The following is a 25,888-nucleotide window of genomic DNA, read 5'->3' on the forward strand; positions in this document are numbered from 1 at the left end:
GAGCAACATATCCTGAACTGTAATCCCTAGTATGGGTGAAGATCCAAAAACACTTTATCCTACATCTCCCATAATGCAGCTGGGTGTATGTAGTCCTGACCATAGAATGAACAGGTCATAGTATAAACAGACTGTTGTTGTTTGAGTTGGTATTTGAACTGATTGACAGCAGTTTTTAATTCAGATGACCATGACATTTTTTGCTGTGTTGTTTAGAGCATATAGATCATATACAGATTTACTGGTTATTTACTGTCACAGAGGCACAGATGCTCAGACTATGTAAATCAAATCCAGCTCTTATCAGAAGACAGAGGGAAACGCATCAGCTGACTGTTGTCAGCATTAGTCTGGGTCAGGATCCCGGAGACACATCTGGATATGACTAAAACCTGCTAGTGAGGGTTTGTTGTCAGAGTTGAACCTGTGTGTTAAACCCCAAGGCTGTTCATGTCCAGTCTCTGAGAACAGAACAGTAACATGTCAATGATCACTTTGTGTCACAGAAACCAGCTTCACTACAGAGCTAAAGCTTTAACAGCTTCAGAGAACATGAAGGACTTAGACTCAGCTGCTGTCTAATGTAACAGTCAGTGTGTGTGTGTGTGTGCGTGTGTGTGTGTGTGTGTGTGTGTGTGTGTGTGCGCGCACGTGAGTTGAAGCTTATTTTGTTCCATTAAAGACATCAGGATCTTGTTACACACTAAAGGGAATCAGTCAGACCGTGTTTGGATGTCAGGTCCTGGACCTCCATATATGAATGCATGGAGGTCACTACATCATATGAGGTCCCCTGTGGTAGCCTGGGACATGTTAATCAGTGGTTTTCTTGCCTCTCAGCTTCAGAAACATTCCTCTGGCTGCTCTGCTTCGCTCTGAGTATCTGTGCTCCTCACTGTGAACAGCTGATGGAGACAAGGCTTTGGATCTGACACAGACTCATAGACAGAGAGAAGGGAATACAGCAGAGGTTAATTGTACCTAAAGAGATGTATGTGAGACGCTGCTGCACAGCAGGTAGACAGATTAACTGTGACAGGTACTCTGAGACAGGAAGCAGTGTTTCTGTAAGTCTGTCCTCCTCACTCCTTCCTGTCAGTCAGGACTGAGGGCTAGGTTTATGAGGGTGGGGAGGAAGACTCTGCAGACGGATAAGCTCCTGTCTTACAGCACGTCTAAAGGCTGCTGTGATTCCTTCCTGATCTCTGTGTGGACAAAATGCTTCTCTGATACTTCAGTGCTGAACCTGAAGAGTAAAAAGTAAAGAGGAAGAGAGAATGAGAGGGAGAGTGCAGGCAGACGAGCTGAAGGTATCATGCTTGCTGTGTGTCTGTTTTGGAAGAGCGCTCAGTGTCCACCTCTCACAGACTTACAGTGTGATGAAGAACTGGACCACTTCCCAGAGTTTTGTTTGCTGACTTCTTTCTCTCTCTCCCAGATTTTTCTCTTTTTTTTTTGCTGCTCACGTTTCAGAGGCGCCACTGGACTTAGGATGAGGAACAGATAGAGAGGGGTAGCAGGGCGGAGACGATCACAAGGGTTTTGAATTGATAATTACACAGTAGATAATTTGTCGTTGTTTCGGAGCCTCGCCAGCTGATCGAGACTAGCCTCAACCTGAAAGTGATTTAACTTGTTTTTTTCCATGGATCAGAGAATAACCAGATTTCTCCCCCTCCTCGTGGTGGGTGCCATGTTCTCAGCAGCAGTGGGCAACCACACCGGACGGATCAAGGTGGTCTTCACACCTACCATCTGCAAACTGACCTGCACTGGGGGCAAGTGTCACAACAACTGTGAGCAGGGAAACACCACCACCATCATCAGTGAGAACGGTCGCGCCACAGACACCCTGACTGCCCCCAACTTCAGAGTAGGTGAGTGATCTCACACACACACACACACACACACACACTGCTCTGCTCTACTCTGTGGAGTGAAGCAGCTGTTAACTGTCTAACATCTGTAACATCAGATCTTTTGACTACGGTGTCCTCACATTAAAACACTGGATGATGCAATGATGTGTGTACAGAGAGAGGAGCCAGTCGTAGTGATGAAGTTTGATGTGGTCATGAGATTTGTGCTAAGAAAACAAAAAACAGCCATTAATTCAAGTTAAAATAATATTGGAGGTTTCTGGATACTCTTCTTTTAACCTTTGGCAGCACAGGTGTCAGCTTGTGTTGCATCAGACTAAGAGTTTGGAAAGTTCAAACACTTGTCAGATGAATGATGTCAGAAGATCCACGGGCACTTGGTTTTTATTTAGATGGATGTTAAGATGGGAGGGATGTGTCATCTGACCTCAGGTGAGACAGGCGATGTCCTCAGACTTGTTGGAGTGTTTGAGATGTGTGTTTCTGAACTCTTTTAGATAACAGTTAATTGGACTGTGATGGACTGGTGATTGTGAAGTGGAGTCAGTACAGTACAACATGTGAGCCCAGTGGATCACAGCTGTAGACTGTCTGTATGGAGTAAGTCTACGGAGCCTGATTACTCAGGGCTGAAGGTCCTTGAAGTGAACGTATACAGTGATATAGATGTGTCAGGATGTCAGCTTCTGTGTACAGGAGCACAGGAGCTGGGTGTTCTTTAATGTGTTGCACAGACTCGAATAACTGTGTCTGAACCTGCCTCAGCCCTTACAAGGAGCAGATCAGTGTCTCTGGCTCTGACACATGCAGAAACATGGGAAGAGCGGAACAAGATGAATTCCTGTCTGACTCAGCTGAACAAATTAGTATAACTGGAGTTCGCTGAGAGAGAAAACAGCAGACTGTTAACTCTGGGTGACCCAGAGCGACGCTGCTCCTCTGTTTACTGGAGCTGATCTGCAGTGACGTCTGGATTCACTGGAGGCTGCACTGTACATGTCTGTGCTGCTTCAAGATCAGAGCCACTGACCAGGTATCTGCACTGTGGACACGCTCCAGGTCCACATGGACTCAGCTGTTCTCTGACAGAATTAAAACATCATTGAAGGAGACTTTTTTCTTTGTATCAGTCATAATACAGAACCAAGTGTTACTGAGTGTTTTTAACTGGACACCACTAGTGCGTGTGTGTGTGTGTGTTAGAGACTGTGTGTGTGAATGGGTGAAGAGAGGCAAATTGTAAAGTGCTTCATCAGTTAAGGCAGAAAAGAGCAGTTCATTTACCCTGTGCCGTAGTTTCCCTGGTCCTGACGTGTCTCACTGACTCTACACTGAGGCTCAGAGACAGTTTTACAACATGAAATCTTTAAAAATATATAATCAAAGAGAAATGATTATCTTGTATAATGTTATAAATGTCCTGTCACAGTTTAATAGATTTCCCAGAAGCAATGACAGCTGCTTTAAACACAGTCTTAAAACATCCACAGGAAATTCAGTCTAAAACATTTAAATACTAATCAAACATTTTAAAAGTAATTAAAGAATTAAACAGAAAGGAATAAATACTGGTGGATAAAAATTTAAACTGTAAAACTGTAGTAACTGTTGATTATAGTGTTAATTAAAACTGTAAACTACAGACGTGATGTATCAGTATTCACTGTCCAGAGGTGTCTCCAGTCAGTACTGAGCAGGGCCGTGCACAGACCTGCAGAGGGTCAGGAGTTAAACACATGCAACAAAATTTTAAAACACCCCACACCAGTGTTATTTACAGTTGAACCTGTTGGATTATAGAAACCTAGATTTGTTATATTTATTCATCCATATATAACCACATTCAAATCTAATATGGAGTCTTTCAACAAACTGCATCATGTCACCGATTATCACCTGTTAACCATCACAGAGCAGCATAAGTGGAGACAGAGAGGGACACACAGCCTGGAGCTCAAGCACTGAGGAAAAAACAAACGGTAATATGCAGTGATTTCACAAAGTTAACAATAACCTCATCAGCAGGACAACCTAGACTATACTGCCTATAACTGATTTATTGAGACTGAGGCCCATTCGTTGGTGATGAGATGATAACACCTGAAGTTGTGAAATAATATGAAGCTAACTGAAAGTTAAAGTTATATGTTTGTTTTCCACATTCAAATGTCCACAAATGACAAATGACACCTAGACTAAAATAAAAAAAAAGCTTGGTGGTTGCTTACCAGAAGGTCAAAATTGACTTTTATCTTGTTTTAAGTCACATTTTAACATACCCTTATACACCTTAGTGGTTTTCAACTGTATATTTTAACCGGATGAAGGATTTTAAACATGGGACATCTGGATCTTAAGTTATTAGAGAAAGCAGCCAGGCAAATGGCAGCTCAGGTCCCATCCACACATGGATGTCCATGTATCAACTGCCCTGTGTCCAAGCGCGTTGGTGAATCTCTGATTCCTAAAGTGAAACTGACGGCTGTCAATAAAAACCAGTCAGAGAGACAGAGACTGACAGAGAGAAGGGAATGACCTGCAGTAACAGTAAAAACATCCTGAACATCCTGAATATCTGGTTCATGAGTTAGGGTTAGGGTTAGGGTTATCAAAAAAATACAAAGGTAAGGACTCTCAGTTTCCAGCCATTTCAAGACTTTGTGTCCAGCGAGAAGCGTCAGCTAATCACAGATTTTTAGAGTGACAGTCCTTGATTCAGTGTTTCTACCAGTTTTAATCCCCTGGTCCATTTGATACGGAGGGGAGGACACCTCTGTGGATAATTTGGCTGCTGGTAAAAACCTCTGGGTCTGAAAAGGGAAGCCAATGCTGAAGAGCCTTAAAGCTACAATCTATCTAATGACCATCAGGGTTACCCCCTGATGGTCATGTTCTTGTGTTTCAACTACATGGGCCAGACATGGCCATCAAACAGGCCGGGGGGTCTGGCACCAAGTAGTTCCTCAAGCACCTCCTCTTTTTGCATTCTTCATATGGGATGGAAATAAAGTAACGTTGGTTCAGCACGTCGATCAAAGGTCCATAGGTGTAAAACAGGAATCCCTCGACAATAAGGATGTGAGTCTCCTCCTCCTTAGGGTCGGACTTTGGAACGATCTCGGTATCCAGGGTGTTATTAGTGTTATTAACGCCATGCGACTTCTCAAACTTTACTGGGTTCTCCAACCATGCGTAGATGGTGCTCATCATGGCGTCCATGTCCAAAGCAGTAATGACTTGAAGAAGTCATCCTGATGTACCACACAACAGTTGGGCAGGTTCTTGATCAGTCTGTTGGTGAGGGTGGTTTTCCCTCCACTGGTTACGCCGCCGATGCCGATGATATACTACATGATTTTGGATGGGTTGGTCAAAAAGCTTGCAAGAAGATGTTGTAAAAAGAAGTTTGATTTTATTGAAGTCTATGGGAAAATGTCTCTACTTCTCACTTGATTTATTACCTCAGTAAATGTTTTCCTAATAAGCTTATGGTCTCAGTCTCTAGTTTCAAGTCTTCTCCAATATAACATGATGTTTATTTTTTTAATTATGGTCCATTTAGAGGAAAATACACCATAAAGCAGGGGATGCATTAGGGCGGGCTACCGTGTGATTGACACACTGTTCCTGACAATCAGGATAGAGTACAGAATAGGTCAGATCCACCCCTCCTCCAAATATGGTTTCAAAAACCAAGATGGCGATGGACAAATTACAAACTGGAGGCTTCAAAATGGCAGCTCACAAACTAATGGGTGATGTCATGGTGGGTTGACCCCCCCTCAAGCATGGTGCAGAGGCATATTTTCCTCAGATCTGTTAAGTTGTATCAGTGTCTGTAGGTGGTGCTGTTTTCATCTGTGGCTTAGTATTAACATTTTTTTCGAATAAAACCAAAAGATCACAATAATCACTTGACATATCAGTAGATGTAAAAAGCTACAGGTTGTAAAACAGATGTTTGTGTATTGTTTTTCAACCAGCTGTTGACATGTTGATCCTCAGAGACTGTTGCAGATTCTTCATGTTGCACCTGGATCTGACTGAAGGTGCAGAGACAGAGCCTCAGACTCCTGAGCCTGTCCAGACTTGCCTCACTCCTCCTCTGCCCTCACTCTTTCCCTCCTCCCTCCCCAGCCACAGACCTGGGTTGGGAGGATGAACGTTTATTTACAGTCCAGACTGAGTTCAAAGAGCTTGGCAGAGTAAATCGCACTCATCTCGTTTATCATACTTATCACACTTGATGAGAGAGGCGATGAGGGCAGAGTGTTGATTCACGAATCAGAAGGAGGAAGGGGTGGATGTGTTGAAACTTGCCCACAGCTGATGATGACACGTTAACTGAGATATCAAGTCCACAAGATCAGAGTTTATGAACTGTGGGAAAATATCAATTTTCAAAAAAATATCAAAAACTGTAATTATTGACAATTTGTCTTTTATTGTGGAGTATTTCTTACTTATTTTAAATAATCATGTATCACAGTGGAGTAAACTTAGTTTTCCACCACATGTAGCCTGGTTCTATGTCAGCCTCAGGTCTTTCCACCATCCGTCTGTCTGATAAGTGATACTGGCTCTGTCTTTCTACAGTAAATTATTTAGAAATGTGTACATGACTGAGCTTTAAAGTACTTGTAATACCAGTACTCCCCTTGAGTTTTCAAATTTATTAGACCTCATACTTCTACTGTGTTTCATGGGGTAATATTGCACTTTTTATCTGATGGATGTAGTTAGTTTCCTTCTGGTAGGGGGAGCCTGGTATTTGCTACAGTTAAGCTTCTTCTTCTTCTTCTTCTTCTTCTTCTTCTTCTTCTTCTTCTTCTTCTTCTTCTTCTTCTCCTTTAACTGCACATCAAAGATTTTCCCTCTAGGTCCAGTGGCTGGTCAGAGTTGTAAATATCCAGACTATGAGGTGTAGTCTGTACTTTCAGCTAACAGGCTGCCATAGCTAGGTACCTACTGGGATGCAAATAAGCAAAATCAACAGTAGCTGAGCATTAATCCAGGTCTGACCTGGTCTGTGTATGTGTATGTGGAGGTATGAGTGTCTGCAGGACCTTCTCCCTCCTGTGTTCACATTACCCATCAGCCTCAGCTGTATGCTGTGTTTTCTGCTAAAACTAAACTAACATAGTAAGCATTGTTGTTAGCATTGTGAGCATGTTAGCATGTTGATATTAGCATTTAGCTCAAAGCATCAGTATGCCTAAGTACAGACCTGTTAACATGGCTGTAGACTTTTGGTCTGGTTTCATACCAACACATGGAAACACAGTGGTTTTTATATTTGTTGACATAAAGAGCAGTTGTGTAAATCAGGTTCATGGCTTTAGGAGCCACACATCAACCATGTCCAACAACAACAGAGACCAGGAGGGTGCAGCTGTGTTCAGTATTTTGGACATTAAAGGGTGTAATGAAGAAATAAGAGCTTTTGCTATAAGATTTCTATACACCGAGTAAATGATTCATGCACACATTCCTTCAGTGGAAGATTATTCTATGATGCAACTAGCACAACTGTTACTGCAACCACAGCTACTTTTAATGCAAATGTGCAACTGTCACTTGTTCTGCAACCACCACAAATAGCTGCTGTTACAGCCAATGCTGCAACTGCTGCAACTTTAAATGTATTAAAGGAGTAATTCTGGATCTTCATCCTGAAGCTAGCACATACATTTCCCCTCTTCTACTTCCTGTTTTACATCCTTATCATTTTTGTCAATATATTTTTCAGCTGTGGTTGGTTCGGCAGACGCTGTAGGAAATCTAGTTTTTGGCAAAGGTGAGGTGAAAACTACTCGGCCAGTCGCTGATAGTTTGGTGATAACAGAAAATATTCATGGAATGACTCGATGCCGTTTATGAGGATGATTTTTAAAGTGGCCTGATTCAGGCTGTTGTGTGTGTATCCCATTTGGCTGGCTGCTGCCTCTGGAGAGAGGATTTAAGTGGTGTTTTTCCAGCTCTTCTGGCATATTCTCTCCCAGGTGAGCACAGCAGCTCGCCAAGTGCTGAGAGCTCTCTGGCCCTCAGCTCCTGCTTCCTTTATTAAAGACGCCTGCAGCTGCCAGCCGGTTTGTGTCAGTTGCCATCCAGACAGTTTCAAATCATTTACAGTTGGATTAAATCAAGTAGAATTTGGGAGAGGTTTGGGAGGTGAGTTGAATGTGCAGCTGAAGGTAGGAGGACATAAAGGAAAAGACGGGTGTAGCACTTTATGTGTCTTGGCTTTCTCCTCACTGTTCTTTTCATTTTATATGCAATAACCCCAGTGTAAAGTATATGTGTCATCTTGTGCAGCAATCAGCAACAGGCTGTTTTTTTCCTTTAGTTCCACGAGTTTCTCAGCTCCTCCTCCTCAATTCTCCATAACTTAAGTCCATAATAAAATTAGTGAGTTAGTCTTGGTTTTACTATCCACCTTAATTAATCTCCTCAACAATAGAGGGATGGTTTACAGTCAGTTAAACTGTTTAAAGTTATTGTTATTAGAGCTTGCTAACTGCTTACTGATTGACATTAGCAAGCTTCTTAGCTTGTAGATTTTTTTCTTCAGTAACTCTTTCTTTATCACTCCCTGCAGTTGTGTGTGTCCTCAGTCTGAGCAGAAAGACAAACTCAACTGGAAAAAACCTGCTTATACATGATAATTTAGGTGTAAAAGGGGTTAAACAGCACAGAAAAGAGGGAACAGAAGCTCTAGGAACTTATTTGAGTGTTTACTGCCCTCATGTCCAGTTTGTGGTTAGCTTATCAGCTACAGTCGTTCACCAGCTAGTTCTACTGGGTGTTACTGCAGCTTCTAGGGCCAAGAAGTGTCCTGTCAGTATGTTGAGTGACCAGGTCTTAGGGCTGGATCCTGGACACTGAACGTAAAATGAGGGAATCCACCTGAGTGAAGGCCCTCCTGGTGGACGTGTCAGGATCTGTACTAAGTACTAATGCTGTCAGCAGTGTTTTATCTCATGTGTTTGATTTCTGTGACACAGCCCCTGTAACATCCAGCTTCTCATTCATATCAGGGAGTGTGGTGAGTATGTGTGTGTCTGCAGAGCAGGTGCAGATCACTCAGAGGTGAAGAAGCTTTTAGAGACGGACAGACGGACGTGCTGTATAAGGAGTAGAGTGGATGTCCTGTTGTCTTAGTTTTACTCATAATGTTCCATGTTGCTGACCTGAATGAAGGTTTTCTGGCGTGATGGATGGTTTGCTGGAAGTCCTGTGATGATTCAATTCAATTTCAATTCAATTTTATTTGTATAGCTCCAAATCGTAATATACATTATCTTGAGGCACTTTACAGGGTAAGGTTGAGACCTTACTTTGTTATAGAGAAAAACCCAACAGTTCCCACAAAGAACAAGCGCTTGGCGACAGGGGGGAGGAAAAACTCCCTTTTAACAGGAAGAAACCTCCAACAGAACCAGGCTCAGGGTGGGGGGGTCTGCCTCGACTGGTTGGGTTTAGGAGGAAAAAAAGAGGGGGTGGGTGGAGGAGAGAGAAGAAAAGAGAGAGAGAGAGAGGGACCAGGAACAGCTGTATAGGTGATGATGTTATGATATGATAATGATAGATAACAGTGGTTAATAGTAATGATGAGTAGTGGTGGATCTGGATCCTGCTGCTCCAGAGGCAGAGATACCTGCAGAATGAGGACAGAGAGAGGGAGAGAGAGGAGAAGCACAAACTATGGGAGAGCAAAAAAATACAAAGTTAATGGCATAAAGTAATCGAGAGAGAGAGAGAGAGAGAGAGAGAGAGAGAGAGCCCAGTGCATCATGGGAATCCCCCAGCAGTCTAGCTCTATAGCAGCATAACTAAGGGATGGGTCAGGACATACCCGAGCCAGCCCTAACTATAAGCTTTACTAAACAGGACAGTTTTAAGCCTGATCTTAAAGGTAGAGAGGGTGTCTGCCTCCCGAACCCACACTGGGAGCTGGTTCCACAGGAGAGGAGCCTGATAGCTGAAGGCTCTGCCCCCCATTCTGCTCTTACAAACTCTGGGAACCACAAGTAGACCTGCATTTAGAGAGCGAAGTGTCCTATTGGGAAAATAGGGAACTATAAGCTCTTTAAGGTACGATGGTGCCTGACCATTAATAGCTTTGTAGGTGAGGAGGAGGATTTTAAATTCTATCCTGGATTTTACAGGGAGCCAATGCAGAGAAGCTAACACAGGAGAGATGTGATCTTGTTTCCTAGTTCCTGTCAGTACTCGTGCTGCAGCATTTTGGATCAATTAGAGGCTTTCTACTGAATTTTTGGGACATCCTGACAATAAAGAGTTACAGTAGTCCAGTCTTGAGGTAACAAATGCATGAGCTAGTTTTTCAGCTTCCTTTAGACACAGAATGGGTCTGATTTTTGCAATATTGCGCAGGTGGAAGAAGGCTGTCCTAGAGACTTGCTTTATATGTGAAGTAAAGGGCAAGTCCTGGTCAAAAATGACACCAAGGTTTCTGACTGTAGCACTGGAGGCCAAGGTAATGTCTTGATGATGACTTGATGGAGGGGGGTGGGGGTGTAAACGTCTATGGTTCATACGTGTTTATATCATCACTGAGAGTCTGTGAATTCATTGTGTCCCTCCCCTTTTACACCAGCTCACACTGTCTGGTGTGTGTGTGTTTGTGTGTGTGTGTGTGTGTGTGTGTGTGTACTTGTACTTGCTACATAGTAAAGACCAAAAAAAGTATTTTACTAACAGAGTGAGAACATTTTGGGAAAGTGAGGACATTTTGGCCGGTCCTCACTTTTTGAGACACCTTCAAATCACATTTTGAGGGTTAAGACTTGGTTTTAGAGTCATGGTTAGAATTAGGTTTAGGTTAAGGTCAGGGTCAGGGTCAGGGTTAGGGTTAGGCACTCAGTTGTGATGGTTAAGGTTAGGGTAAGGGGCTAGGGAATGCATTATGTCAATGAGTGTCCTCACAAAGATAGAAGTACAAGTATGTGTGTGTGTGTGTGTGTGTGTGTGTGTGTGTGTGTGTGTGTGTGTGTGTGTGTGTGGGAGCAGCAGAATTTATGTGAGGGTTAACACCAGGCAAACCACCTTCCTCTTCACGTTGGGTGGTTCTCAGCCTCTGTGTCATCCATTAACACCCTGCAGCACACAGACTGGGATCACCACACTTAGACCATGAACAGATTCACTACACAAAACATGTAGTGTGTGTAGAGATCAGCTGCTCTGTTGACAGTTGCTCCACAACTCCACAGTTGGTTTTCTGTGTTGTGAGATATTGAAGAGGAACTGTACTGATGCTGCTGCATCCTCAGACATGATGAGCTAATCTCACACAGCTCAATCTGCCTCTCTCACCTTTACCTGTGACTCCTCATCTCTACATTGTCTGTTTAGTCTTGGTCACATGACCTCTCGCTCCTTCCTCCTGCTGTCATTCACAGCTGTTCGTTCATTCATTCATTTGTATTTATTGCTCCAAGCTGTGCAGCTGAGCCTCTGTCTTTGCCAACAGGTTATCACAGGTGCATTTAGAGAGGCAGGAGTGTTGGCAACATACTTACCAGGAAAAATAGTTGAGTGGGGTTGAAGGGTGATGGAGGGTTAGGGTGGAGGCAGCCTGGCTGTTTGGGGAGGAGGTTAGACTGAGATCTTGGGTGAAGTCTGGAGGAGGAGGCAGTGTGGGCTGGAGTTCTGCTCTGACTCAGGGGAGGTACAGGAGAGAATCAGGTGAACGAAGAGCAGGAGGAGATGGAGAGAGCTATGACCACTGAGGGAGGAATGAAGGGTTAGCCGGATAACTGGGGCAGGAGGACATCAATAGATTATTGTCAGGTGTGCAGGATGGCCAGGAGACACACACATCGCACACACACACACACACACACACACACACACACACACACACACACACACACACACACACACACACACACACACACACATACACATACACTCTGTTTCTATGAGCTGTGTCTCAGCCTCCAGATGTGTGCAGGCCTGATTATTGACATCTGTGCACTCACTGATGTGTTGATGATGTCAGGTCCTTTGTGTCGTTGTATGTCTGTGTGTGCGAGGCTGTCGTACATCATTGTGACTGCCTCCCTGTTCTCTCCTCAGTGGTGTGTCACCTCCCGTGTATTAACGGTGGTAAGTGCAGCACCAGGGACAAGTGTCAGTGTCCCCCAAACTTCACCGGGAAGTTCTGCCAGATGCCAGTTCACAGCGGACACCAGCAGCACCAGCAGACAGGTGGCTACAGCCAGACTCAGGTCCACTCCACACACACGCTGCCGCTGACCTACAGCAACGGACAGAGCACTGGTGAGTCAAAGGCTGTGATGCCAGTGGTACAGCAGACGGTTAGAAAATGAGGGTGGAAACAGTGAAGCAGTAAAACGTTTCTCCTCTTATCGGTCAGCTTTCTCTGAAGGATTCATGTCTCAGCCCATTTATTTCAAGTCATGCAGCATGAAGGCTGCAGCTCTGGAGGGTGGTCAGGACACATGTAAAGTGGAGCTAATTAGAGGTAAATGGACTAAAACAGGTATACACATGTTTCCTACAGTGGAACTGCTTCACTGTCCAGTAACAAGAGACCAAGCAGACACTGTCTCATTACATCTGAAGGGATCATTCCAAAGGCACTGGTCACATGACCCTTTTCATCAAATCAGAGATGAGAGATTTTCACTCTTCCATTTCATCTCCATGTCCATAGAACCAAAAACCATCTCAGTGTAGTTTTACATCTCCTCTCTAAGGCTTCTCTCTTGAGCTCTAGTACCAACAGTTCAGTCAGCCAATCAGAAGACAGGATCTGAACCTCTCCCCTGATTGTCTGACTGCTTTGTTGTGACATCACAAAGTTACAGAAGTCCTGACGGCTGGTTTTAAGGCTCAGTGTCTGAATACAGGCTGTGTGCATTTCTCTGTGGACCGAGGCTCTGATACCTTCACAGTATTAATATAGAACCAAGACCTGCTTTATGATCACAAACACATGGACATCTACCTTTAGACATCTACCTTTAAGGTTTTCACTTTAATCTGTTCTTTAGAAAAACATCATTGTGTTTGCTTTAGTCTGAGGCTGGGATGTTCTCAGTTCTTGTTATTGAGTCATCAGGACTAAAGTTCAGTCATTTCATTTGTTAAATTAGTTTTTTGGGTGTTTTTATATCTTTAGTAAAGACAGACCGGAAACAAGTCCAAACCAGGGACTCGCTGCTCAGGGTATTTATACTCATGTGGTATTTGCCCCTAATGACTTGTTTTTTGTTTTTTTTTTTGTTTGTTTTGTTGTAACTTTATTAACAACACGACACTAAGCAGTCATTCAGTCACTGAGCTAGCAGCTACCATAGACTGTATATAAAAATGGACGTCGATGCCGGCTCTGGAAAATGAAGCCAATGCGGAAGTGCCTTAAACCTGCATTCTATCTACTGACCATCAGGGGGCGACTCCACTGGCTGCAAAAAGAAGTCCGATTGTATGGAAGTCGATGAGAAAATGACCCGACTTCTCACCTGGTTTATGACCCCAGTAAATGTTTTCATAACGAGTTTATGGTCTCAATCGCTAGTTTCAACTCTTCTTCAATACAACATGATGTTCATTTTTAAAATTATAGTCCCATTTAATTTAAAATAGACGATGAAGTAGGGTATGCATTGGGGCGTGGCTAACGTATGATTGACACATTTTGGCTTGTCAATCAAGAGCAGTCCCTTTTAACTATTAACTATTAAAAGTACTTTAACACTTCGTAATAAAGTTTACCTCGACTTATGGAAAATGACTTCGGATTCAGCAGCGCTGCGGAGCCGAAAGATTGATGCTGTTGTCAGGTCAACAGTTTAGGTGGGTGGGCATAGTGACCTCAGCTCTCAGGTCAGCCCCACCCCTTGCTCCTCCTCAGCTCCAACCCTCTTCTCCAAATATTGTTTCTTCTGGTTTCAAAAAATCAAGATGGCGGTGGCCAAATTGCAAACTCACAAATTGCAAACCAATGGGTGACGTCACGGTGGGTTGCCACTTGGCAGCTACAAGACAGAAACATGTTGAGGAGAGCTTCACAGTTGTTGTATGTCTGGAAACTAACTAGCATTTTTATAAAACTAACAAGTCTAAGTCAGTTCATAGAGTGTTTTGATCACAGCAGCATCACAGCAGAAAGATGTTTACGGTTCTCTGTCTTGTACGGAGGTGACTGAGTGGTTCTCCTCCTGATGAGGAAACTAATCTTCATTTGTGAAATCATTTCTGTCTTTCCAGTAATACCCACCAACAAACAACACCCCCCTGTGGTTCAGGTGGTTCCAGTTCGCCTGTCAACCTGCAGTCATGTCTCGCTGCACGGTCACCGTCCTCAGAGGTCCCTCTTGTGTGGTAGTGGTCTTACTCATGTTGTCCTGTGTCTCCAGGTTTCAGCCCCAGCATCGTCAACATCCACATCAAACATCCCCCGGAGGCCTCGGTCCAGGTCCACCAGGTGTCTCAGCTGGACAACTACCACAACAATGGACACCAGCTGAAAGCTCCCCAGTCTGGCTCCTCCTCATCCACCAGCTACACCTACCACCACACAGAGAGCAGCCAGAAGATCCAGCACCATGGCTACAACATAGTCTACCCCGGCCAGCACGGCTACCAGGTCCCTCAGTACCAGCCGGTCACCTCCAAGAACACGCTGGGCCGTTGCTTCCAGGAGACCACAGGCAGTCAGGTACAGGACCATATGACTTCTGGTGGAGCAAGAGACACTGGGCTGGTCACATGACTGCCAGCGTCATAGCAACCACTGTAAAACCAAAGTCCTACAATGTGGCAGTAAAGTTCAATAAGCAACAATTCATCAGTTTTAACGTGACCCCTTCCACTGAGGTCCTGCAGTGATGACATCAGGCAGCAAGGCAGAATCAATGCACTATGGGTCCATTCATGCAACAGCTAATATTGATAGTTTCTCCAACCACCTGCCTCACACACACTGGTGAAATAAATGAAGTGTGTATGACACACTGCACCACACTCTGCTGCAACCACCTCACAAACACAACATGTGTAGAGAGGCAGACACACTCAGTCACACCTGAGTGAAGATCAGTGTGTTAGGACAACGTGAACACACTGATGGGATGAGTGAAGTTGACCTCCTGACTCACTGGGTCAAGGTTGATACCATGACCACTGCAGTCAACTGTCTGAGCTTTAATTACAACTTGTTCTGTAGTTTTTGCAACATTCTAATGTTCTACGTCCGTGGCTGCAGTGTTGTTAATTTTTTTGTGGATGTGACAGATGTAACTTCTTATATTAAAAGAATAACTCACTGTCCTCCGTCCTCCTCTGTTTGTCTTCTGTCCTCCTCTGTTTATCCTCTGTCCTCCTCTGTCCTCTTCTGTCCCTCTCTGTCTCTCCTTGGTCCTCCTCTGTTTGTCCTCTGTGCTCCTCTGTCCTCCTCTGTCCCTCTCTGTCTCTCCTCTGTCTCTCCTCTGCCCATCCTCTTTCCCTCTTTGTCCCTTCTCCGTCCATCCTCTGTCCCTTCTCTCCTCCCGCCTCCCAACAGTGTGGGAAGGCTCTGCCAGGTCTCACTAAGCAGGAGCAGTGCTGTGGGACCATTGGGACATCCTGGGGTTTCCACAAGTGTCAGAAGTGTCCAAAGAAACCATGTAAGTATCTTTGGTCTGTGTGGACACCTGAGGTGTCCTACTTATATCCCAGGATGCACCTGTAGTTGTGTGAAGTGAGCAGTTTCTGAGTGTTCAAATCTTTAGCAGCTTGATCACAGATCATGTTGTACACCTGTACTGTACCTAATGCATTGTTATTCATTCAACATGTTGCTCAGCGTGTGTCTATCAGAGGTCTCAGCCTCCTGCCTCATAACCACCAGGAGGATGATGTTTCAGTAGAACCCAGAGGTCGGCCCCTCTCTGCTCCCTACAACATTTCCTGTTTTACACTGACTCCGTTTAAAGTTTTACATCACGGCTCCATGGCACAGGGTCTCCCATGTGGACCACGGTGCCATGGAGCCGCTGGTAGCTGGGAAATAAACTGCTTTTATCCATTAGACAAACAAAGCCTTGTTATTTCCTGTTGTTTCCTGTGGAGCTGATACCAATCAGCTTTCAGGTGCCTGGGTACCACCACCCACCCCCCACCCTCGGTGCAGCATGAGACAGCCTCCAATCTCTAGCCTGCACCCTGCACCCTGCAGCTGACTCACGCACATCTCACTCCTGTTTCTGTTATGATACACTTTATTTTACATAACAGCAGGTACTGAAGAATAATAACTAATAAGAAATAAAACAACATGTGTAATAATAAGAACCCAGAAACATGAAATACTGTTGAAACAAAGAGATATTCAATAATATAATCTAGAATTAAAGAATAACATCACACAGGTGAAAATCACACAGAATAAGTGACTGTGAGGAGACAATGGGACGGAGCAGAGGGGTGATCATTGTAGAACCTCTGACATCGACTGAGACACAGGATGTCAGGACACCGATTCATGGTCTCAGAGTGATGAAATGAAAATTAACACAGGCTGCTGCTCACTTCAGGTTCCACTAGAAAAAATTGATTTTTAAATTCTAAAATGCTTTGTGGACAGAAACCAAACTGCCGCACTGACAGAGGACAATCACAGCTGAGAGGACACCTGATCATATTCTCATCAGTCCTTAATGTTTGATTGAAGTGACTCATGTCTCCCTCTCTCTCTCTTTCTCTCTCTCTCTCCCTCTCTCTCCTCTCTCGCTCCTGTCTTCAGCCATCCCTCTGATCGACTGTCCTCAGGGCTACAAGAGAGTCAACAGCTCTTACTGCCAAGGTAAGAGCTGTGCTGGTGATGTGGGTCTGTCTCAGGTATCAGGTCGATTGCAATGACTTTGTGACTTTTCCTCTAGCTCCACCATGAGGTTGATGCTGTGGTTTTAAGTGTCTAATCAACTACTGGATGGGTTTTCATTTGATTTGTTCATCATGCACCTGTCCTGAAGACTAATACCTGTGAAGCTAGAGCATCATAATCATCATCAGACTTAGCCCCCCTTGGTTTATCAGGGACGTGGTCAGTCTGAGTTCTAACACAGGCTGATAATGGAGACATGACAGACAGTGTGGCCTCTTCAGGGACAGTTGGGTCTTTGGAGACAACAGTCAGGGTTCAGTCAGTTCCTGAAGCCATGAGACAGCTCTCAGAGCTTTTAGCTGCTTCGTGCACCCTGGGTGTAAATCAGAAGTACAGATGGATTACAGTGTGACTGACACACTGGTCGTCACCAAACAGCTTCATCCACCCTGCAGGCTGGAAGAGGACCTGACCTCAGTCTGCATCTGGTCTTGGAAACCTACAACACATGCAGTCAGACTAACAGGGGCATGTACAGAATGTGGCAGAGTGTGAACCACAGTGTGTCAGATTATAAACAGGCAAGACTCTTGAAATACCAGGTGGAAATAACTCATCTGTGGAGAGATAATCTCAGAGAGCACAGGTCCAAACTAACCAATAGACACCTGTCACTCAAATCAGATTCAGGTAGAGTTACAGTGTTAATCTGAACAAATGTCAGGCTCATCAATCTGATACGAATATAAAAACTGTGTAACTGTCTTTTAATGGTAGAAGAACTGCCTGCTGCAAACTGAAGTCCATCTGCTGATGAAGACCATGTTCTGTGGCTGAAGGATCCAGATTAGCTACTAAATGGCCTTTGAGATGAGATTGTTGTGTCTCCTGCTGCTTGTTGAAGTCGACCCCACAATAACGTGGTTCCTTACAGCAGCAAGAGAGGGCACTGGACTCACCATGAAAACCAGTACACTGTGTGTGTGTGTGTGTGTGTGTGTGTGTGTGTGTGTGTGTGTGTGTAATCCACCACATCCTCTTCTTATTATTATTATGATGATTTTTCTCTTGGACCTGTTTCCTGTTTGACTTGGACTCTGTGTTTAAAACACATTCAGAGCTTTTTCTCTTTCTTTTTGTGGGATAATAAAACAGCTTCACGTCAAATATTAACAGTACACCACTTTCCCTCCTGATTAGTATAGTATTATCATATTTAACATATATATTATTGAACTGTGAGCACTCTGCTGTCTGATGGTTTGGCTCTGGTACAGAGAGCAGCAGCAGGTTTCTGTCTTGTGTTTCCATCCAGCTCTGTGAAGTAAATGTCCTGTTTCACTGGATGAAGACCTGGTGGACCTGGTTCTCTGGTCAAGTCTCTGAAAACCTGTAGGAGAAGATGAGGTCATTAACAGATCCAGTCAAAGCTGAGATGATGGAGAAGATGATGGAGATCTGACAGTTCTGTTTGTTTCATGTGTCAGTGTGAGGAAGGTTCCAGGCTCCTCATCCTCCAAGCTCCTGACCTGTATTCCCTTCACCTTGGCCTGCAGACTCAGACTCAGACCTCTGTGTGATGTTCTGACTTTTCAGATTTACAGCAGCATCAAGTTCTTTATTAAACCAGCAGATGAAAATAGTGTGATGAAGCTGGTAATAACAGGACTGGAAAGGTGGACCTGAATAAAAACAATAAACTGTGTGGGTTGGACCTCTACCAGGTAAATCAGCTGATGATGTCACTGACCTCTTCATAGTTTAACAACTTTATTTGAGACCTGTTAAATTTCATGTTTACTCTGACACATGGTCCATCATCTCAAAAAGAAGAACATGTGACAAGACCTGTAGTGTTTCATGTAAGTGTCTTGTGAGCAGCACAATGCTTCTGTGGGTTTCCTCCAGGTTCACAAGCTTCCTCCAACAGTCCAGAATCCTGCAGGTTAACTAGTAACTTTCAGTTGCCATAGGTGTGAATGTGAGTGTGAGTGGTTGTGTGTCTGTATGTCAGCCCTGTGATAGAGTGGAGACCTGTTTGGGGTAAAAACTTGAAAACGTTCTGGATGTTTTGACGGTCCACTGGCCAACCAGGATTTGCGCTGGTGGTCCCCATAGCAGTCCTTCATGGTCAGTCCACCAGTCAGTCCACCACGGTCAGTCCACTACATGTACTATGTGTTTGGTAAAAAGCGTCACTGCAGAGTGAGTGATAACTGTCCGCAGCAGATGATGTGACATCCTCTCATGTCATGTACCAGGTTTCCTGTCATGTGCTGGGATCTGACTGAAGCTTGTGTGGCAGTAAAAGTCTCTGGTTTTAGTAACAGGAGAGGACAGAGAAACACACTAATAAAAGACCAACCAAGGTGGCTGTTAACAGCCTATTAAAACATACTGGCTGAAAAGCTTGTGCTCCCTTTCACCTATAAACTGGAAGCCACAGTGGGACAGAGACATGAGTCACAGTCTGTTACAGGAGCCAAGTGTGTTCTCACTGGAGGAACCTGATGGGTAAAACCTGACACATTTCACAGCTGAGTTTAAGCTGTGAACTGGAACAGAAAACAAAGGACATATGGAAGCAGTGTGACTGTATGGATGGGCTGTCTACAGTGAACACATCTTTATTATGCTGGATTGACATCATACTCATGGTTCTCTCTGAACACTAATGACTGTGGTGATCCTCTGTCTTTTCCACCTGAGGCTGACACTTTTGGTTTTAAGTGAAATATCTTGATAACTACAGGAAGTGATGTCATGACATTAGTAGAGATCTTCATGGTCCCCAGATGATGAACCTGAATGCTTCTGGTGACCACCTGACTTTTTCTCTACTTCCACTGTGACATTGGCCTGAGGCTGTCTCGACTATTGGAGAGATTAGAGTGACATCCAATACAAGACCCTTCAGCTTCAGCTGTACTTTGGTTTTAGTGCTAGTTAGCAAACGTTAGCATGTTAAACACATGGTCATGGTGAAGATTACACCTGCTAAACATCAGCATGTAAACATTGTCATTATGTTTCACACTGCTGTGCCTGAAAGGCTGATGGGAGTGAACCAGAAGAGGAGGATGATAAAAGAAAAAATAATGTAAATGTTAATAATAATGTTGACTGAAGCTCCTGACCTGTATCAGCAGATTTCATACTCTACTGCCACTTGATTCATATGTGACTGGTTCTTACTGTAGTAGAAGTGAAGCACATAGTTGTTTTTAAAATAGATAAGGTCAGAAATTTGCTGAAACAGCTGGTCACTGTGGTTTTCAGAAAACATCATTCTAACAGGAGGAAACAGTGAATTTATTTCGGACTGTTTTCAGCAGCGGATTAATCCACATCTCGTGCTGTAGTGAGTGTATCTGGCAGCAGAACTGTGTGTGTGTGTGTGTTTGTTGGAGTGGGGAGGGGGGGCTGATTCAAAATAAACTACAGTGTGTGTTGATGGTGATGAAGAAACATGTCACCCAGTGCAACAGTGAGACTGACACACAATTCCTGTTAGTGGGACACATGATTTGTCTGGATTTGTTGACAGAAATAAAGGGTCGACCTGGAACAACTTCACATCTAACATATTCACAGTAACCAACATGATATGATGTGCAACACCAGTTCATTATTATCACATTCAGTTAATTGTAACACTGGAGACGCATTGACTGTGTGTCTGCCCCGTCTACTGCAGCTCTGTCTGTCTGCAAAGAGTTTGCAGGATACCTAAATGTTGGATTTCTCTTCATTTTTAATTAATTTCATAGTGGAAGGTGACGGTTTTGTGTAATACTGCTTTCTGAAACTGGTTTTAGTTTTCTGGACTTAATGATTTTAATGATTTTAATATCTGCACTTTTCAACATCTTATTTATATTTGTTGCATATTGTCCTTATTTGTTCTGTACTTATGTGATTGGATTGAATCCAGGACAGATAAGACTTTGTCTATGTATTTGGAGGGACCTTTAAAACTGAGTGATTCTAATGTTTTGATCCCTGATTCAGTCTATTAGCAGCACAGCACACAGTGGGTGCACTCACTCCTTCACAGTCTGTGTTCAGCTTGAGAGGAAAAGCTCAGAAAAAGTGGTGATAGGGAAGTTTAGATGGATGCCTGCTGAACTGACTCAGTCCCTCTTACAACATGACAGACAGCTGACTTATAATACACAGTCAGAGACAGATTCAGGGAGACCTGGTTCATACTTAACAGTAACAGCAGTGGAGATGTGTGTGACCTGTCTGGACTGATTTGTTTGTCTCATTCACTCCACAGATCTGGACGAGTGCCAGCTGCAGGGTGTGTGTCCCAATGGAAACTGTGTGAACACCGTGGGCAGCTACAGGTGCATGTGTAAACCTGGCTATGTCCCTGACCCCACACTCACCACATGCATATGTAAGATCTAACATTTTCTTTCAGTTTGTATTACCTCATCACTTCCTCATTCATGATTAATCAACCTCAGAACCTCCAGCAGAGTCAAACTGAGCACAAGCAGAAGAGAATACTTTCCATTTGCATGCGGTCTGTGATCTGCCCATAGAGAAACTGTCTTGAGTGTGATGTGATGTCACATGACGACATAGGGCATGGGAAATATCTGTTTCATGACTTCTCTATGCCGCCTGCTCAAAGTACAAGCAAGCTAAAAAGGGCTGCTGATGCTGCTAAAACTAAAGTGTCTGTGATCTTGTGCATATGAAAAAAATGCATGGATAAAAGCATGCTGTCAAGACTCCCACTCCAGCATCTAACACAGGGTAGAGCCCATCAGGGGGGAGAGGAGGAGGAGAGACGAAGATCAACCAGTCTGAATCAGGATTTATCAGTTGTGTTGATTCCTGCTTTCCCTGCGTGTTGACGGCTGTGTGTGTGTGTGTGTGTGTGTGTGTGTGTGTGTGTGTGTGTGTGTGTGTGTGTGTGTGTGTGTGTGTGTGTGTGTGTAGGTGTAGGTGCAGAAGAGTTGGGTTGTTGTGTCTCGGTTCTCTGTATATCTAATGAAAGGAAGTGTCCATTCATCACCACCACTGATGTTAAGAGTTGAACAAGGAGACTTGTAACCTGTTACAACCAACAGCTGCACAAACACAACAAACCAGATTTACTTTGTCTTTAATCTTCACACTGTATCATTATATTCACTGTGGCCTAATGCAGGTTAACAGAGGTTAACACTGATGGACCTGTATGAGGGTCTTGTCTGCAGTCAACCTGTCAGGGTCTAGGTCGAGTGGATGGAGTCTGTGTGGGTCAGGGTTCGGCCTATTAAGTTTAGCCTCGGGCCAGTGTTTTTCTAATCCATTAGATGGCAGCCAGAAGATAATCAAAGGCTAATTTAAGAAATTGATTGATAAAAGCTGATCATCTGTGGCCCACATTCATGGTTACTGATTTACCAAACGTATTTTTTTCATATCACACATTGTATATTCGCTATGTCAGAGGTTTGTTAAACAAGCAACTGAACCATTGGAACTTCCTGTCAGAACTTTTCATAATAAAAGCTCACAATAGCTTCAAATAAAGCATTGCTGCAATTAAAAAAAAAACTTTCTTATGCTTTTATTTTGTAGGCATAAACACTAAAGAGGAAGTGAGTCTGTGGGTAACTGTTGGAGATCTGTGCAGTGACTACAGTGATGCCTGTGACTGTTTGTGTAGCCAGTTGCCAACCACTGCTGTAGGTCTGATAATGAAAACAAGTGAGATCATCATAATAGAACTGTAATGATGAGAGGATTCACTTGATGAAGTAAATTTACACAAATATCTGTCCACTGTCTATTAAATCTGAAATGAAACAGCTCCTCACAGAGTACTCCTTGGATTAGATATGGATTAGATTTAATGACATGTTATCTAACTACATCTATAAGCAAAGGTGTTCCCAAAAGTCATTCTCAAAAACAAAGTGTCATCCTGTGTCCCTAGTCTCAGTAAGTATGGAACTGGAGCCAGGAGAAAATTAGCCTAGCTTAGCATAAGTAATTGAAGAGCTAACTCTGTCCAAAGATCAGTACCCCTACCAACACCTCAAGATCTGTATCTGACAACCTGAACTTCAGAGGGAGATGTTGCATAGAAGCACTGGGTGGTTCAGTCGAGTGGGTGTTCAAATTGTTGTTCCAGCACATAAACCAGTCCAGTCAGTCAGGTGGTTGGTTGCTCAGGTAGTTGGTTGGTTAGTCAGGTGGTTTGTCAGTCGGTTGATGGTCAGTTGGTTGGCTGGACAGTTGGTTGGTCAGTTAGGTGGTTGGTCAGCTGGTTGGTTGGACAGTTGGCTGGTCAGTCAGTCGAGTGGTCAGTCAGGTGGTCGGTCAGGTGGTTGGTCAGTTAGGTGGTGGGTTGGTCAGTCAGGTGGTTGGTTGGTCAGGCAGGTGGTTGGTCAGTTGGGTGGATGGTTGGTCAGTCAGTTGGTTGGTCAGTAAGGTGGTTGGTCAGTCAGGTGGATGGTTGGTCAGTCAGGTGGTTGGTCGGGTGGTTGGTCAGTCAGGTGGTTGGACAGTCAGTTGGTTGGTCGGGTGGTTGGTCAGTTGGTTGTACAGCCTCATGGTGCTGTTAGTGTGGCTGTAGACTCTTAAGACTCTCTTATAATGGCACAAAGTGTGACACAACTTTTCAGCACATCTTTTCTAGTTTCAGACTGACACAGTTGTCATTCTCCTGTCCAGCGCCCACATTGTTTAAATAGGGAATACACTTGCAACCATCTTAGCGCCCTGGACGTGTTGGTCTCATAATGAGGTGTGGTCAGGTGCATTGTTGACGTATTGCTATCTTGAGTCAGCACAAAGTGATTGACCAACAAAAACTTGGTCTGAAGTCAGTGGTGCACTATTTCACTGGTATTTTAAGGATGAATTATCGAAAGGATATGCTCCTACATGGACAGGTGCACGTGTCTATTACACACAAGCAGAGTGAGCTGATAATGAGTTTCAGATGTTTGATGAGTCAGGTGGAACAGTACAACCTCAGAAGGTTGGAGCATTCTTTGTGACATATTGTGTGTTGCACAACATTGTCATCTGTCATGGATGTGTGCTGGACATGAACGAGGCTCTGCAGAGAAGCTTCTTTTTATACTACCTGGTAAATTCCCATTCATCACTTAGACAAAATTTGTCCACAGTTTCATATGGAACTGAAGCTTTATTCACAATTCTCATGATAAACATAAAAGAAGTCCAACGTTGTGATTTTTGCTGTTACCTCTTTGTAGAGCTCTTATCAGACCACTGATTCTTTTTTCACCGTTAAAACAACAACAGTCATTTAGATGTGTCCTAAATTTACCTGCACCAGGAGCTTTGGACTGTTAACACACAGCCTTTAGTCTGGTTGTGGTCTTGTTTTTGTGGTGTATATGAACACACAATGTCCGTTACTTAGACTGATGGTGTGAGTTTTCTCATCTCACGCCTTTAAAGTTTATTTTATAATGTTGAAGTTTTCTTTTAAAGTTAAAGTTAAGAGTGTTAATGCTGTTCACATGTGATTACTGTGTGTGGCACTGTGGATACCGGACCCTGTACAGTCAGTGTTTAGTGCAGTTGTATAAAGTGTCAGTGTGGATATCTCCTTCAGTTGTTGTCTCTCAGCCAGCTAAGCTAATTAGCTATCTGGGTCGTCTGCTGAGCACATGCTGCTACTTCTCTCCACCTACTCCAGCCTCGTCACACACTGACTGTAAATATGTGATCAGCAACACATGGACGCATCTGAACAAGGTGGATAACAACATAGTGTTAACAGTTTTCTGAAATTCATATATAATGAGTGATAATCACTTCAACTGCCTGTGTGGCTCAATCATTCCTGATGATTAGAAATCTGGTGATGAAGTATTAATTAGTAATTGAAACGTTTTATTTCAGGTAAATGGTAAAAAGTGAAACTGTAGGATGTGTAAAACTCTGCTGCATGAAGCTGAGCCGACGCTGACTGTGTTAGTGCATGAAAACATGTGGTCTGTGCTTTGTTGTGTTTGAATGTATTTCTGCTTTAATAGTTTAGATGTAGTTGTTTGTGCTGCCTTACTTCTCACTGTAAAACCTGTGTTTTTCTTTATGCACTCTGGTGTTGTCTTAGTTCAGACTGTCTTCAAGGCCCAGTTGTGTACAGGTGAGACGGTTGCTCTGGTGAAGGGGACCTCTTTATTTCTCCACTCTCTGTCCTCTCTTTCCCACATGTATGTGTCTCCTACACTCTGGTGCACCACTTCCTCCTCCTCTCTGTGCACCTCCTGCGCTCCTCTTCAGCCAACACGCCTGCCATCCAAGAGGAGAAGGGGGCTTGCTTCCGTTTGGTCAGCTCAGGGAGGCAGTGTTTGCACCCAGTTTCTGCCCAGCTGAGCAAACAGCTCTGCTGCTGCAGTGTGGGCAAAGCCTGGGGCCCTCGTTGCGACAAATGCCCCTCTCCAGGAACAGGTAAGGCCCCTGCCACGCCAGACATTTATCTTGTCTCAGTGAGAACTAAAGGCCCAGAACTCTTGTTCTCTCTCTTGTGAGGAGGGAACATTATACCAAACACTATTCAACAAACTTACAGGTTCATTTGGCAGGTTTCAACCTCAGTGATCTGACAGAGCTGAAGTCCAACAGACCAGTGTTCTGCAGGACTTAGTTAACTAACCAGGAGCAGTCAAGTACCAGTGAGGTACTGAATGAGCTTTAGTGATGTCAGCAGCAGGTTTTTACTTATCCACTGAAACAGCTCAACATCTTCTTGATGAATCTGAACCTGGTTCAGACATTCATGGCTCCTCAGCGATGTATCATAATGACTGATGACCCACAATGAGATTTTATGGTTTTTGGTTTTGACTGAAACTATTTGACAACTGGATAGACTGACATTAAATGTGACACACACATTCATGCATGCTAACATGCCAAAGTACGACGGTGAACAACACCTGCAGGGTGACTTGTTGTTGGATGGATTTTCCCTCAGGATGAATTGAATCATCCTCTTACTTGTCATCTTTTCATCTGACACAACTGTCACTTTAAATATTATCCAGTATTTTAAGACCAAACATCTGTAAACCAGATCACATCATCCTCAGGTGTACCACCTCAGCTGTCACTTGTCCCTGCTCTCGTACGTTATGACCCATTGTCAGCCACACTGGAC

The 25,888-nt window shown here is 43.8% G+C and overlaps 1 protein-coding gene and 1 pseudogene across 6 annotated transcripts in view; one reads left to right on the top strand and one right to left on the bottom strand.

Annotated features, from left to right (window-relative positions):
* ltbp1 (latent transforming growth factor beta binding protein 1) overlaps positions 1-25,888 on the top strand; it is a 116,229-nt gene that overhangs the window by 57,072 nt on the left and 33,269 nt on the right. For 3 of the 6 annotated variants that reach the window (XM_071481568.1, XM_071481570.1, XM_071481572.1), the window contains exons 5-11: positions 1,704-1,877; positions 11,985-12,188; positions 14,294-14,595; positions 15,439-15,541; positions 16,660-16,719; positions 21,023-21,145; positions 25,012-25,179. In XM_071481568.1, the coding sequence (XP_071337669.1) occupies positions 1,704-1,877; positions 11,985-12,188; positions 14,294-14,595; positions 15,439-15,541; positions 16,660-16,719; positions 21,023-21,145; positions 25,012-25,179 (1,134 nt within the window). The remainder of the gene's footprint in view (positions 1-1,703; positions 1,878-11,984; positions 12,189-14,293; positions 14,596-15,438; positions 15,542-16,659; positions 16,720-21,022; positions 21,146-25,011; positions 25,180-25,888) is intronic. The other 3 variants (XM_071481569.1, XM_071481573.1, XM_071481574.1) reach the window with 3 other exon arrangements.
* Positions 4,767-5,233, bottom strand: LOC139623372 (nicotinamide riboside kinase 2 pseudogene; annotated as a pseudogene).

Source organism: Trachinotus anak, unplaced genomic scaffold, assembly GCF_046630095.1.
Source record: "Trachinotus anak isolate AG129_WGS33_773 ecotype Australia unplaced genomic scaffold, CSIRO_AGI_Tana_v1 ptg000007l, whole genome shotgun sequence".
NCBI classification, from domain to species: domain Eukaryota; kingdom Metazoa; phylum Chordata; class Actinopteri; order Carangiformes; family Carangidae; genus Trachinotus; species Trachinotus anak.